The sequence below is a fragment of the Pollachius pollachius genome (genome assembly GCF_949987615.1).
Source record: "Pollachius pollachius genome assembly, chromosome: 7".
NCBI classification, from domain to species: domain Eukaryota; kingdom Metazoa; phylum Chordata; class Actinopteri; order Gadiformes; family Gadidae; genus Pollachius; species Pollachius pollachius.
In genome coordinates, this window is record NC_136940.1 from 25,736,464 (window position 1) to 25,752,035 (window position 15,572).

General features: G+C 44.9%; 2 protein-coding genes across 2 annotated transcripts; one reads left to right on the forward strand and one right to left on the reverse strand.

The window, feature by feature from the left end:
* The first annotated feature begins 423 nt into the window (after positions 1-423).
* Positions 424-12,097, forward strand: slc25a24 (solute carrier family 25 member 24). Its single transcript, XM_079739639.1, has 10 exons — positions 424-904; positions 1,572-1,698; positions 1,892-1,979; positions 4,278-4,389; positions 7,825-7,983; positions 9,477-9,629; positions 9,980-10,087; positions 10,446-10,613; positions 10,854-11,004; positions 11,291-12,097. The coding sequence occupies exons 1-10, from the start codon at positions 713-715 to the stop codon at positions 11,470-11,472; spliced, it is 1,440 nt and encodes a 479-aa protein (XP_079595765.1). The 5' UTR covers positions 424-712; the 3' UTR covers positions 11,473-12,097.
* A 612-nt stretch (positions 12,098-12,709) lies between these two features.
* On the reverse strand, positions 12,710-15,126 carry tmem69 (transmembrane protein 69). Its single transcript, XM_079740403.1, has 3 exons — positions 15,024-15,126; positions 14,603-14,641; positions 12,710-14,226 (listed from the first exon to the last, which is right to left on the reverse strand). Exons 2-3 carry the CDS (start codon positions 14,639-14,641, stop codon positions 13,462-13,464), a joined length of 804 nt encoding a protein of 267 aa, XP_079596529.1. The 5' UTR covers positions 15,024-15,126; the 3' UTR covers positions 12,710-13,461.
* Between the last annotated feature and the right edge of the window lie 446 nt (positions 15,127-15,572).

Sequence of the window (15,572 nt, forward strand, 5' to 3'; positions counted from 1 at the left end):
TAAAAAAAAAAAAAAAAAAAAAAAAAAAACTCAACCCCCAGGAGGTATTCTCAGCCCATGGGTTCCCATTTCCATATCAGCCTCCACACATCAGATTCTGGATAAACTGGTCGAGTGAAAAATGTAACGAACTCGGTGATGACCAATGTTCTTATACTGACAGGCCATGGCAATAAGGCACACGCCTCATGGTTTTAGACGACCTGTGGATCTAAAACCACTAGGTAGATGTCTTGGAAATGGATCTCCGGGTAGGCTATGAGCTGAAACAACAGAAGTCTATATAATCAAATAAAGGATGGTTAAAATAAGCAAGTTGTGGGGCAATCCTTATAGGGGCCATGACGCATGAACATACAGCGGTGTTTGAGCAAGCTATATCAGGGTCTATCTAAGGGAGTGTCTAAGCAGTAAAAGAGGAGGTCGGAGCGACCGTCTAGGTCCATGCTCCACACCCTGATCAGCGCAGCTGATCCTCATCCGCATACGGGATCGGGTCGTTTTAGTCTCTATAGGTAGCTAACAGTAGTAGTAGGCCTACTAGTAGTCGTAGTATTAGTATAGTTATAAATAGTAGCCTGTGTATTTTTGTAATCATTGTGTACTTCTATAGTATTCGACATTTATTTTGGGTCCCAGAAGTTGCGCATTACTCCGCCTCCAGTTTTTACTGTTTCCCCGTTTCGTGGAGGCTACTTTTCCGAAAACTTAAATGTCAACGATGTACTACCAAGCCATAAGGAGGTTGGTGTTCACTGACTGCAGTTGTGCAACAGACGCGTCCAAAACATACGAGGATCTGTTTGAGAAGTTGGACACCAATAAAGATGGAAAAGTGGACGTCGCAGAGCTCAGGGCGGGCCTCACTGCAATGGGCATCACGTTCGGAAAAGGCGCAGCACAGGTAAACACACGCGGTGTGGGCCTCAGTAATGAGCATGTACACTGCAGAAGTGCAAGATAAGGTTGCAATTATAATGCAATAGGTAGTATTATCAAAGCTTGATTAAAAGACTGAATTATACTACTTATAGCTCTTCACCATTAATATATTACACACTTAACATGAATCATAAAGTCGCCAGGCCCCTTATTGTCTTGCTTCATTTATTTATGGAGGTTCAAATACGACGTATATTATTATTTATTTTTTTAATAAGTATTCATTATTATTAACAGAAACCCCTTCTATTATAAGAGCACTGCTGGACTTCTATCAATCCAGTTAATTTAAGACAAAGGCACTTACCTTTGCAGGTCGAACGTGTCAGACATTCCACACAGTAAAGCAGGGTTCTGATAATTATTCTGTTTGCTTCATAAGATGATGGCCCTGGCACAGAGCACTTGTTTAATGAAAACTATAATTCAACTTGCAACATGAACGTTGTAGCTTCTGATACAATTATCATCTATAGAGCTCCTGTTGGCTCAATTGTTGTACTAACCAAGAAAATAATATTCTGGAATTATTTTCAAAAACTTTTGAGATTCTACTATGTTCTGCATTTTACTAAATTTCATTAAATGGAAAATGGATTGATTACTGATGTTGTACTTTTTAATTGTAGAAAATCATTTCTTCTGGAGACAAAGACAAAGATTTAGGACTTGATTTTGAGGAATTCTCCAAATACCTAAAGGACCACGAGAAGAAATTGCGCCTAACATTCAAGAGTTTGGACAAGAACAACGATGGTAAAGCAATATTACAGCATTATTGTCAAGTATTGTCAACTGGTACTGGGTATCGGAACATGTGTAAATAATTATACTTTGTCAAATATATATATGATACTCACACTTTCCAAAACTATACTGCCACACTAAGTTATCATTATCATGATAAAGTTATCATTATCATTAATTATTAATTGATGTGTTCTTACAGGAAGGATAGACCACATGGAGGTGAGGCAATCCCTTGCTGATTTGGGCATGGACATAAACCAGGAAGAAGCCAAGAAGATCCTCCAAAGGTATTCATGCAGTAATAACAATATATTTTGGTTCACAAAAGCCTCTCACTGTTTTCTGCATTCCTTAGGCAGTAGATCTTTAAAATGGACTTATAGATAGGGTTAATAATTGGGACTGATTATTTTCCCACTGTTCATTTCTGCAAAACCAGTTTCAGCATCTTTCAAATACGTTCTGTTTTGTATCATGTCGCATTAAGGCCCCCCTCCCGAGTAGCCCAGTCTGCTGTGATTGGTCAAGCGCTTTGCGCTTGTGTCGGCAAATTCACCCCCCCGATAAATTGTGAACATTGCGGGTCGCCGGAGGCGGGACTTATGCACTTCAGCACCGCCCACTGCACAGTCTGACGTCACACTCAGTGTGTTTACATGGGACAGCTAGATCGGATTAAGCCTTATACCGATTTTGCGACTCGAACGGACTGTCAATTATCCGAACGTACATGGCCTTTAAGAGATCGGATAATGGCCGGAGCATGGCTGAATCCGCTACCCTAGGTGGCGCTGTAGCCCTTTCAACAAGTGGTTATAGAGCAACTCCCGGTTGACTACGTCTCTACATCCCAGCAACAACATACACAGGCGGCATTCGAGAAAGATGTTTTCAGTAGACAGCTGTCAGTTCACTTCGGGTCCATGTCATTTCTCCGACATTTCTACGCTCCATTGTTCCGACCTCTCGGTCGTATGCGGACTCCTCCGGCTGCGGGAGGAGTTCAGCCGGAGGAGTCCACATACGACCGAGAGGACGGAACAATGGAGCGTCGGAGAAATATCATGGACCCGAAGTGAACTGACAGCTGTCCCGCATACGGCAACAATCCCTTTCTCCTCCATGCGTTTCAATTTTGACTTCAGAGTCAAAGCCAAAATTCCTTTCCCCCAATTCCTTGTCCACCATGGCCGAGATAACCCCCACTACGAGTCTTTATTATGTACCAGAGAGTCGGAGAACCCGATGCGGTCTTTAAGATTCATAATATCAGAGAATAAGAGCTCGAGCATAGGCAGAACACGAAATCCGAAGCGGGTTTACATGCAGGTAGAAACCGGACTATGATCGAATTATCTAGGTGTTCTTATCCGATCTCGCTTGTCCATTTATGTACCGATTCCGGTCGGAAGTAGATCGGGTAAAGGTGTTTACATGCATTTGAAAAGTCCGGTTGAGGTCTTATTCGTTTCTTTATCCGATAATGTCTCTGCATGTAAACGCACTGACTGTTACGGAAGTAAAGTTTGAGCCGTTTCACGCTCTTATTGAGGGGCGTTCTCGGAGTGCGCGAATACTCCCTCTGGCTCGGACTTTGATTTTTCTAGTTTAGCAGACGGAAAACATGTATACATACGTCCTATAACAGTCTAAAGCAAAGGAAAAGTCGAAAAGCACGATATCACCCTTTTAATGAATGGGCATACATTCATGAAGAGGTGCTGGATCTGTTGATAGGCTGATCATGTTGAGGGAACATCAGAACAACAACCAGACATGCATATTGGCTAATTGTGTATTTTATATTTATTTCCCTTTGAACCCAGTCCAGAGAAGTTTCATAATCATACACTTTATGGGTTAAAATAAACATGACGGTAATACAGGTTTTTATATCATGACAAACGCTGTTCAATTAAGTTGTATGAGTGATTCATTCAGTCGCAGATGGTATCAGTAATACGATACACGGCCTGTTGGCGTGTTGCAACAAAGGGGCTTTCCTTTATTTCCTGTACCAACTGGGGAACCGACGATGGATACAGCCTTAACAGCTGAAGTTTACCTACCGTATTGTAATTGAGATTAAGTTGAATCATGTAATTATTCTTACAAAAGTGGAATTATGCTGGATGATTTATTTTGGGGGGGTATGTGGCTGGGAGAGGGGGAGGTGCTTTGCTGGCATGAAAGGAAGGAAGTGGGCAAGCAGTTTGATTATGAGTCATGGACTTGGTTGAGAACCACATGGTAGAAAAGATGGCGCATGTCAGATGACCGCTTTTTGTGTGTGTGTGTGTGTGTGTGTGTGTGTGTGTGTGTGTGTGTGTGTGTGTGTGTGTGTGTGTGTGTGGGCAATCCAATTTAGGGCTTACATAAAATTGACATTGGTTCCTCCCGTTCAATAATTATCTTCTGTTAGTGTAAGTGTTACATATAAAGCATAAACGTACAGTTAGCTATCAAACATTGATTGTCACAGTCTCCTATTCCTCTTTTTATTCAGAATGTGCAATAATCTCATGCCATTATACACAAATAAAGGAATGAATAAATCGAATTCTCTTTCTCTAATGGATTCGCAGCATCGATGTGGACGGCACTATGACGGTGGACTGGAATGAATGGAAAGCTCATTTCCTCTTCAACCCCGCCACCAACCTGCAGGAGATCATCCGCTACTGGAAGCATTCCACGGTGAGTGGGAGAGGGACTGGGGCAGTGGGAGAGGGACTGGGACAGTGGGACTGGGACAGTGGGAGAGGGACTGGGACAGTGGGAGAGGGACTGGGACAGTGGGAGAGGGACTGGGACAGGGACTGGGACAGTGGGAGAGGGACTGGGACAGTGGGAGAGGGACTGGGACAGTGGGACTGGGACAGTGGGACTGGGACAGTGGGAGAGGGACTGGGACAGTGGGACTGGGACAGTGGGAGAGGGACTGGGACAGTGGGAGAGGGACTGGGACAGTGGGAGAGGGACTGGGACAGGGACTGGGACAGTGGGAGAGGGACTGGGACAGTGGGAGAGGGACTGGGACAGTGGGACTGGGACAGTGGGACTGGGACAGTGGGAGAGGGACTGGGACAGTGGGAGAGGGACTGGGACAGTGGGAGAGGGACTGGGACAGGGACTGGGACAGTGGGAGAGGGACTGGGACAGTGGGAGAGGGACTGGGACAGTGGGAGAGGGACTGGGACAGTGGGACTGGGACAGTGGGAGAGGGACTGGGACAGTGGGAGAGGGACTGGGACAGTGGGACTGGGACAGTGGGAGAGGGACTGGGACAGTGGGAGAGGGACTGGGACAGTGGGAGAGGGACTGGGACAGGGACTGGGACAGTGGGAAAGGGACTGGGACAGTGGGAGAGGGACTGGGACAGGGACTGGGACAGTGGGAAAGGGACTGGGACAGTGGGAGAGGGACTGGGACAGTGGGAGAGGGACTGGGACAGTGGGAGAGGGACTGGGACAGTGGGAGAGGGACTGGGACAGTGGGAAAGGGACTGGGACAGTGGGACTGGGACAGTGGGAGAGGGACTGGGACAGTGGGAAAGGGACTGGGACAGTGGGACTGGGACAGTGGGAGAGGGACTGGGACAGTGGGAAAGGGACTGGGACAGTGGGAAAGGGACTGGGACAGTGGGACTGGGACTGGGACAGTGGGACTGGGACAGTGGGAGAGGGACTGGGACAGTGGGAGAGGGACTGGGACAGTGGGACTGGGACAGTGGGAGAGGGACTGGGACAGTGTAAAGTAGGAATCAAGCCAGCGTTTGTTGGGGACACAGTAGTGAGTGAAAGGGAGACTTGTACATTTTTACGCCAGAATGAGCTCACGGGCAGCATAATACATAGGCTGTCTGATCGTGTGTGCAAGAATGCGTCCTGATTATTGGCATGTTATGCTGATTCCTTTTTGAGGAGGTGCAACAGCACATACTATTTTGCAAGGGAACAGTATATTGTGGTTGGGTTATGCATTCAACCGAGGCATCTTTTTTCAGGGTTTCATAGGGTAATAAGAACTAGGATCAACAATTCTTCCTCGTTAATATTGTGTCTCTAATAGTTAACATAGTGAATGACTGAAATGTGCCAGCTCTGGAAGTCAACCCACACGCAAAGAAAACAGTATATTAGTTACAATGCAGTATAGCCGTTTGTTACCAATGTGTATTGTCAAGCTGTAGGCTCCCATAACTATGGGTGTTCTCTGGTTGCACGTCAGGTTGTCTAGACCTGATGGCCGATGTTTTGACATTTGAGTTTCTGACCATTGGTTACCTCAAGAGTTTAGGTCGAGGTAGGGCTGCTTCAGAGAGGCCCCAGGTAAGCCAATTTCCGACGGCCCTAAGCAGGGATTAGGTTGTCATTGGCTTGGGAACGAACACGGAAGACTTTCACTAAGCATTCAGCCTCCAGTGGGCAGGACATTACGAGAGGGATGTGAATGAACCATTGCTCGCTTGTCACCGGTGACCCTGGACCAAAGACCAGTGGGATAGACGCCATAAGGAGAAGATTTACAGTCTCTTCCATCGGATTCTGCAACAGGGAGAGCAGTCTCTTAAGGCTTCTCGCGGTTGGGATCAGCTGACCCTCCTCAGAACGCGACCGGACACCGTGGCCGCCCCCCTTTAGTGCGGTGAGGTGAGGCCGGGGGTGGCCACCAGGTGCTGGGGGGGAGCGGACGCCATAAGGGGGGAGCGGGGGGTGCCTCGTGCAGACCTTCCTGGGTGTAGAGCCGTCATGGCACTGCTGCACAACCAGGAGAGGAACTGGTTCAGCCTCGACTACGAAGACGACAGCGGGTTCTGCGAGGTGGAGGTGGTAGGTGTCTCTGAGCCGCTGACCCAGACCAGGACCATGGGTGGTAGCCGTTCCTTCGTCTCTCTTATAGACGTGTGGAGCGTTCATAGCGGTGGTGGTGTCTACTTTTGCTAACAGGGAAGAGCGGATTTTGCTCATAGCTGAACTGGAACTTGCATTGAGATTTGGAAATATTGATTGTATGTATTAATCAGCTTAAAAGTAGTGGCTAATACAAAGAACCAACCCATCCATTGTTTTTAAAGGATGGTTTTGGTAGATAGACTAGTATAGTCGGTATATAGACGAGTTGAGGCCTCGATCACACCGAATCCTTTTAGGCAGCTGGGGGCTGCCATTTTGTCAAGGTTTTCAATTGGGAAGCAAGTGTTTTGTTTGCCGTTTTTGTGTTGCTGAGCACCTCTCCTTTGCCTTGAGGACCGCACCTTTTATGGCAGACCCGCAAGGTGAAAAAATGTACACTCTAGAAAAAAGCACCCAATGTCATTGTAGGATTTAGGCGTAAACATTTTACAAACTGCCAAAGGGTTGGGTGAGATCGGCACCCAGCTATTGGGGTCATTCAGATGATTGTATAGCAAAGATAGTACCGCCCGGTATCGGACCAATATCCAATACCCAGTCCCAATACCCAGTATGTTTTACAGCTTAGACAGATAAATCCAGCTGTGTTATTTTTCCATTGCTGATAATCAACCAACGCTAAATATTGTTGGCGTGGGTAACCATACATAGACAAGTGCCTTGCTGTTTACGGCTATCATACATGGTTTCTTGATTTTTACAGTGTTAGTGTTACTTTTTCTTCAGTGATGTTGCACATGATCGAAAGAGTGAGTGCATCTTATTTTGGGTTCGTAAGACTGGATTAAGCCATGTTAAGTGACATGGCGTCACAGAGATTAAGTAGAAGACAGGACAGTGTATTTTGGTGCCTGTCTCGACAAAAGTTCAACATTGTTTCAACGTGAAAGTTTTCCTTTCAGTTAAGCTCCTTTATTTGAGTAGCCTGTGTGAGGGTGCGTTGTTATGAAGAACACATTTTCTCTGGTTCAAACACACAATGTTGAAAGGCAACCATATGTCCGTTCAAATCGTCTTGCCGTCAAATCACTCCGGCTTGAACTGAAACTGTTGTACAGAAGCAAAGGACAGCATTGCGACGCCGCCGTGTGTGTGTGTGTGTGTGTGTGTGTGTGTGTGTGTGTGTGTGTGTGCGCATGTGCGTAAGCTGATGTGGTTCTAAAGGTTCCCTTTGTATTTTTTAATAAGAACCCTGTTCTATTGTGTTCTACCGTAGGTTCTGGATATCGGTGACAGCCTCACCATCCCAGATGAGTTCACCGAGGAGGAGAAGACCACCGGCATCTGGTGGAAACAGCTGTCTGCAGGGGCCATGGCCGGGGCAGTGTCCCGCACCGGCACCGCCCCGCTGGACAGGATGAAGGTCTTCATGCAGGTGGGTGGAGCCAGGGCCGTTGCTGGCCGTTTCAGGGCCCTACGCGAGCGGGGGGGGGGAGCCTCTTTTTATATATTAGGTAAAAACATCTAATTTGCCGAAATTGAGTGATATGTTGTACAACTAAGAAACTACGGTGGGCCTCTTCATAACTAATTCATATATTTCTGTAATTCAATAATGTAATAATGTAATTTTTTATATATATATATTTTTACAAACCTTAATTTTTGGTGCCCCCCCCCCAGGTACTTGGTGCCCTACGCACTCTGCGTACTCTGCGTATAGGGAGCGGCGGGCCGTCCCTCCGCAGACCGTTATACAGCTCAGGGATCATTTATCAGTACCACTAAACGCAATAGGGAGAGGTATAGAGTGGAATCAAACCACGAACCTCTGGAATAGACAGCATAGGCTCATACCAACGAGCCATTGGGCGGTTTTCTTGGAAAAGCAGCGCATGTTTGCGAAGTGTGCGTTTTCTCTGGACTTAGTCGTCTTTTCATTTTAAAGATCAAAAACAAATGTAAAAACGCTCCGCTTCAAGTTTCGGAAATCTCCAACAGACAGAATAACCAACATAAGTGCTTGTTGTAACTCAGCTCTTGACTTGTAACTTAAAATGCTGCCGTAACGTGAAATAGCGGTGGGAACGATGGAGGGAAATAAGATATTTTTCTCTCGTCCCCCGATATACATCTTCATATTTCCCAGGTTAGTTTCCCAGGTAACGCCTGAGGGTTGGACTAATACCTGGAACAATCATTACCCTCCCGTAAGGTTCTTATGCAACGGAAACGTTGCTCACTCTTGTTGAGCTATGAGCCAGAGAGCTAACGTTATGGATTGTACATATTTATAATTCGAAATTCGTCCCAGCGTTTATACCACAGTACCATAGGGTCTATAGCATATAACCACGCTTTCTGATTACAGTTTAATGCATTTTTTTTTTCACAATTTACCAGTTCTCGTTTTGAAGAATAATCACTGCGCTATTCGTTTCAATGGGAATCGCGACGGTCTATACTTTCAACGTAAAGTGTACATGTTTATAATTTGAAATTCCTCCCAACCTTTATACCACAGATACAATAGGGTCTATAGCATATAACCACGTTTTCTGATTACAGTTTAATGCATTTTTCACAATTTACCAGCTCTCGTTTTGAAGGCTGAACAGACAATTTGACTGGAACTACTTAGCAGGTGTCCATATATCAGGGACTTATAGACACCCTGCAGCCAATCAGAATCAAGTATTCCAAAAAATACAAGTGGCGTATTGATCTACTATTTGATGACGCTGTGGTCAGTCAGCAGCAAGTAGAACCGGCAAGTCAGCGGGCAACCTGCCGGGTTAATGCCCTCCTCCCAGCCAATCAGAATCAAGCATTCTTAAATGAAGTAGAATAAATTGTTTTATACCATTATGTACTCTACTTAAACTTGTTTTATGCAAGTTATGCATAATCAATTCCATTTATATACAGGTGCATTCCACCAAAAGCAACAAGATCAGCCTCGTGGGAGGTTTCAAGCAGATGCTCAAAGAAGGAGGTGCTACTTCCCTGTGGAGAGGGAACGGTATCAACGTCCTCAAGATCGCTCCTGAGACAGCCATTAAGTTTATGGCTTATGAACAGGTAAAACTTTGTTCATTCTTTTCATTCCTTGTTTACATGTCATCTTCCCAAACCAATTCCAAAACAATAAAGGACTTCCAATTCAGGAGGGAAATCCCATTTAGTAATGTTTCTTATTTTGCGTTGGAGTCAAACCTATGTCAATGGACAGGGCCGTTATTAATGAATGCAACACCACATCGATAGTTTCTGTTTTACAATTACTGTTCTCTCCCATGACATTACATATTATACCATTTTAACGGTTTTTGAGGCCAACATAATATGAAATGTTGAAAAAAGCTGATAAACGTTAATTTCTTTCAGTTGACTTAATGTGCAGCAACATTGTCCCTGTTCTTTTCCGACAGTACAAGAAGCTATTGTCCAGTGATGGAGGGAAGGTCCGGACCCACGAGCGGTTCATCGCTGGGTCGCTGGCGGGTGCCACGGCCCAGACCGCCATCTACCCCATGGAGGTGAGTAAGGGCTGGGTAAAGCTCAGTGGTTGTATTTGCATGCATTTCATAGTCAAATAAGGTGAGAAGCGCCCTGGACAGACAGACTTTGCCCCACCATGGAATTCGGGGATAGGTCTGTTTGCATTGAGGGTGTGTTTATGCAGCTCACAATTGTTGTTTGGCTTCGGAGTAACATACCGAAGCAGGCTGTGTTACTGTCCACCAAAAGCATTATGAATATTACCCAAAATAAATTTCATATTTATTTCAGATGGTTTTCGTCCTCTACTTAAATCAAATGATCAACCTAATAATAAATGGACCATAGACCCCTATTTATTTGATGGCCATATATTAAACCACTTTACCGTTCCAGGTGATGAAGACAAGGCTGACTCTGAGGAAAACCGGACAATATACTGGAATGTTCGACTGTGCCAAGAAGATCCTCCAGAAAGAGGGAGTGAAAGCCTTCTACAAAGGCTATCTCCCCAACATATTGGGCATCATTCCATACGCTGGGATAGATCTGGCTGTGTATGAGGTACGTAGCATTCAGTCAATCATAGCAAGCTCTAATGGTGCCATGCATTACATTTACATTCAGCCATTTACACTTTAACAAAGCCACTTCCAAGCTGCATATGGAATCAGTCAATTACATTTTAATCATCTAATGAACCACAAACTTTTGTATCATGCTATGTCATACATACTTATTTTCAATACCGACCACTCGCTCACCATGTTGACTGCCCTCTCCGTCTTACCGTTACTTGATCAGAGTTTGAAGAATGCTTGGCTGGCAAACTACGCCAAAGACTCAGCCAACCCTGGCATCCTGGTGCTGTTGGGCTGTGGAACTATCTCCAGCACCTGCGGCCAGCTGACCAGCTACCCCCTGGCTCTGATCCGAACACGGATGCAGGCAGCGGGTAAGGAGCACTTACATATATATCACGAGAATCACTGTGTTGTAATTTGTACCTTGTCTGTTTTAATTCTGAAATGTTTTTTATATAAGAAATCTCGCTAGTATAATACCTTCATTTTTAAGTCAGGGTGAACTGTTGATAGTACTTAATTGCTGTTGACCAATAGATTGGTCCCTTTTTTTTTTAGGGTCGCCAAATGATTCATTACGACGTGGTGTTTCAATGTGATTAAAAGATGTTCATAGCAGTGTGACATCATCTTCCTCTGATCTTCCTGTTTCATCAGCGTCTATTGAGGGTGCTGAGCAGATGTCCATGAATCGGATGGTGAAGAAGATCCTGGAGAAGGAGGGCTTCTTCGGACTCTACCGCGGGATCCTGCCCAACTTCATGAAGGTCATCCCGGCCGTCAGCATCAGCTACGTGGTGTACGAGTATATGAGGTCTGGTCTAGGGATCCAGAAGTAGAAGTAGAACACTCCCCGTGTCCCACACATGCATACAACTCAATAGCCTTTACCCTTGAATTGCATTGAGGGAAGTGAAACCTGGAAGCAACCGAGCCTGGAGTCAGCGCTGCGTAACGGCAGCATCTCCTGCTACTGAACAGGCCGAAATTCCACCTTATGTGTGCTGGTTTATAAGGGTGTTAAAGACAGACATTTTAGTTCTGGTAAATTATCTGTTTTTTCACTTGACATGTCAGCGACATCCCAGGCGATTTGCAAGTTTATGCAAATATGCAAGTCGTTTCAGATGTTATTTACATAGAACATGCAATAAACAGTTACACTAAGGAAAAGTATCCTTATTCAGGTCTATTTTTGGTGGTCTACACCGAACTATTCATGCTATTAGTTTTTTGTTACCTTGAGACATATCGGCCCATCATCTGAGTTTGATCACCCGAGTGCCACTGGTTCTTGAAAATGTATCCTTTCTAGTTGAAAGTTGAGACTGCTTTTGCACACTTTGAACAAGGTCAACTTTTGGGGATGTGTGCCTTATTCCTTTATTTTCTCAGAAATGCAAACCTGTTCTACACCCCCCCAATTGAAATGCCTTTCCTTCCAATTTGAATTAGATGCTTGTATCTCCATTAAATATGTATTTTAATAAACATGTGGTGTTGTTTATTTGGAACATCTACTGTTTCTGAAACATTCAACCAAGTACAATGTAATGAGACACCAAAATCTGTCTTGACTTAGGGCCCTATTTTAACGGTCTGAAACGCCAATCGTAGCTTTGTGGGCGGTTCTATGGCGATGTCGCAATTTTACCGGCGCAAAAATGACTCTTGCGCCCGGCGCAAAACTAAAAAGGGTTGGTCTGAAGTAGCCTAATTACCCGTAGGTGTGGTTTGGGCGTAATGTGCAATAAACCAATGAGAGTGCCAGCTCCCATCCCCTTTAAGAGCCATGAGCGCATTTGAATCTGACAAGTTGATACTTTGACAGCGCTTCTGCAGTCTCCAATGATACAGATGCACATGAATTTCAAACTTCAAATGGCTCAGTTTATGGCAAAATAATATGGCCTTATTCACAAATGGAATAAGGTTTTCTTCCACAACTTCAGAAATACTGAGTCCTCAAATAAATTTCGGCAAAGAAAACTTAACACGCTTGATATGCGGTAACTGTGGTTCTATTTAATGATATACGCAATACATTATAAACATCGCTTATCAGTATTGCATGCATTATTGTTATCGACTTGTGTTCCTAATATGCATGTGTCCCCCCGTTAATATACATTGCCATGGACTGTATTATGCGTTACGTGTTAAGTTTGCGTGTGTTTAAACAGATGGACGCACACACGCGCGCCCGCATTCATTCATTCTTTTTAACACTCACTCGCGGTAAAACCATGTTTTCTCACGATCAAATACTCATCAATCCTAAAAGTTATGGGCATGTACACGATGTCTGTGTCAAGAAAATGTGTTTGCTGTACGGTGTTTGCAGATGCATTGATTTAAAAGTACAACTTCTTACCGCTGCATCAGCTGTTCTTTCCCAAATAATTTACCAAGAATATGTGGCTAGGTAGATGATAGAAGCAAAGTGTATGCGCGAGGTGCACAAGCAACATTATGCATGCGCCCTTAAAATAGCATCTGAACAACGCGCCACTGCACAATAGCACCAGGGAACGTTTGTGCCAGAACACGCCTCCTCCTTTCGCCGAACCGCCTCTTGGAGCGCAAGATCATTCCCTAATTTACCGACGCGTGGTGGTGGAGAGAAAAGAACGCACTGCGCCAGTTGCAAGCTAGCAACGACACATGCGCCAGTGAGAAAGTCAATTGCGCCGGATGCAAGATAGGGCCCTTAGTCTCTCTTCACACACTTCAGAATGAAGCAAAAATACAGACATCTGAACAGTTTCGCATCTATTTCTTTACCTTTATATTTAACAACATATCCTTGAATTTATACATTTATTTTATTAACTTGAAAAAAGAATTTTAACTGGAAAGAGCCCATCCATTACGAGTGTGCACACCAGTGATAAGAAAGCCACTGTGGTCAACACGGCGCGAAGGGCCTTCAGCCAGCTGGGGTAGGTGGGCAGGAGGGAGAGGTCGTAGTGCAGGGAGACTCCGAGCCCCATGATGACCAGGGTGGCTGCCGGGGTAATGCTGTCACTGAGCAGCATGGCCGCACAGGCCAGCAGGGAGGGGACCACGCTATTGGCCAGATTGATCCAGTCAGGCTTGGCAGGGCTGCTCTCAGGAAGGGTAAATCCCCAGCGAGATCCACCCAGGAAGGAGATGATGGAGGCTCCGTAGGCGACCTGGATGTAGGCCAACTCCGGGAGGTAAGACTCAGTCACGGCCATGAGCAGAGGAGGAGCCACAAAGGGGATGAGCCCGGCCATCCCCAGGTAGAGCGCTGGCTTGGGGCCTTTCCACAAGTGCTTCATGTCGTAGCGCAGAAGGTCCAGCTCCCTGGGAGGCGGCTCTGGCTGCTGACGTTTCTTTAGCCTCACCGCAGAGTCGTGGAAAGACTGGGTCCGCTGGAAGGGCCCATCGCCGGTGAAACCGCCAACGGCCAGAGGGTGGCGTCGCACCAGACCACGTCCCATCTGCTTGGAGCGTGGCTCAGCAGCCCAGCAGGACACCCGGGATCTGGATTCACCATGACCCCCAGCACAAGAGCAGCTCGTAGCGGAGAGCCAGGAGCTATAGGGTAGACTGGCCCATCGGACCACCTACAGAAGAATCAAAATAACATTAATAAAATAAGGTGGTAGCAGAACCTCATGGAGGTAGTGGATGGAGAAAATAATGTCAATGACCGATACACCAAGGAAACAGGTGGCAGGATAGTGTCGTGCGACCCAGCTGAAAGGTTCTAGGTTCAAGCCTCAATGTCTGCACAGTCTACCTGTAGTCGTCTTTGAGCTAGAGGCCTTCTGCCCCTCAATTAAATGCTTATTTTAAGTAGCTTTCGATAAAAGCCAAATGAAGCCAAACCAAGTAAAAAATACCCAACAACGTTAATTCCGAAAATATAACCATTGCTCTAAAACACATTGTCATCGGCTCTCCAAAGTACTACAACTGCATTAACTGATGTGCACTCGCCTGCAGAGAGGTGGTTCTTCTGGAGAGCGCACGGAGCATCTGAGGAAAGAGGTCAACACTCACGTTAGTCGGTTCTATAGTATATATCTATAGACCCTCTATTGTGTGTATATATATATATATATATACATTCATTCTTGGCTTACAAATTATCACTAGCACAGGTCTAACTCACAGCCTTCTCTAACATTAAAAGCATATTAGTTATACAATTGTATTTATTTATTTATTATATTTATATATAATAAAATATTTGTTAACCTTAAACGTGTGTATGCCATTTAGCAACTGTAACTGTATAACTGCACATTTCACTGGACGTGAGAGATGGTAAGTTATAGCCATTGAGCGTGACACAGACAACCCAACAACACATCACACCTACGAAAAGTGTAACATTTGTAAACTGGGACGTGCTTACCTTGGTTTTAACTTAAACACATGATTCTATTTGGAGTTTTCGAACCTTTCGTCAGACCTCACACCCCCCTGTCAATGACATGTATCAGGTACGCGTTTCATTTCCTCCGTGCCGGCTCGATGGTTCCAAAGACCAGCGACATTAGTTCCGCTCACCTCACAATAATAAACCAACGTGCCTGGGGACAAAGGAATAAGGAAGGTACAGACAGTGCTGGGAATAAATAGAAAAACAATATGTGTATTATTTTATAACGGCACATATTCAAATATATGATGTAATATTCAAATAAGTGGGGCTTGGACGAATTCAGATAAGAGTTCCCTACTTCTCCTTTTGCCAGATGGTTGACATCTTATCAAAACAAAGGTATCAATTTTTGAATACAAGAATACAATTGATTTACCATAAAGCATCATATCTATTTTTTTAATTCAAATAATAGGCTCAGTTTATCCTCAGTAATGCTATGGACAAGGTGAACAAAAATACCATAAAAAACGATGCTTACCAAAACTGACCAGCAGGTGTCGCACTGTGTCTGAACAA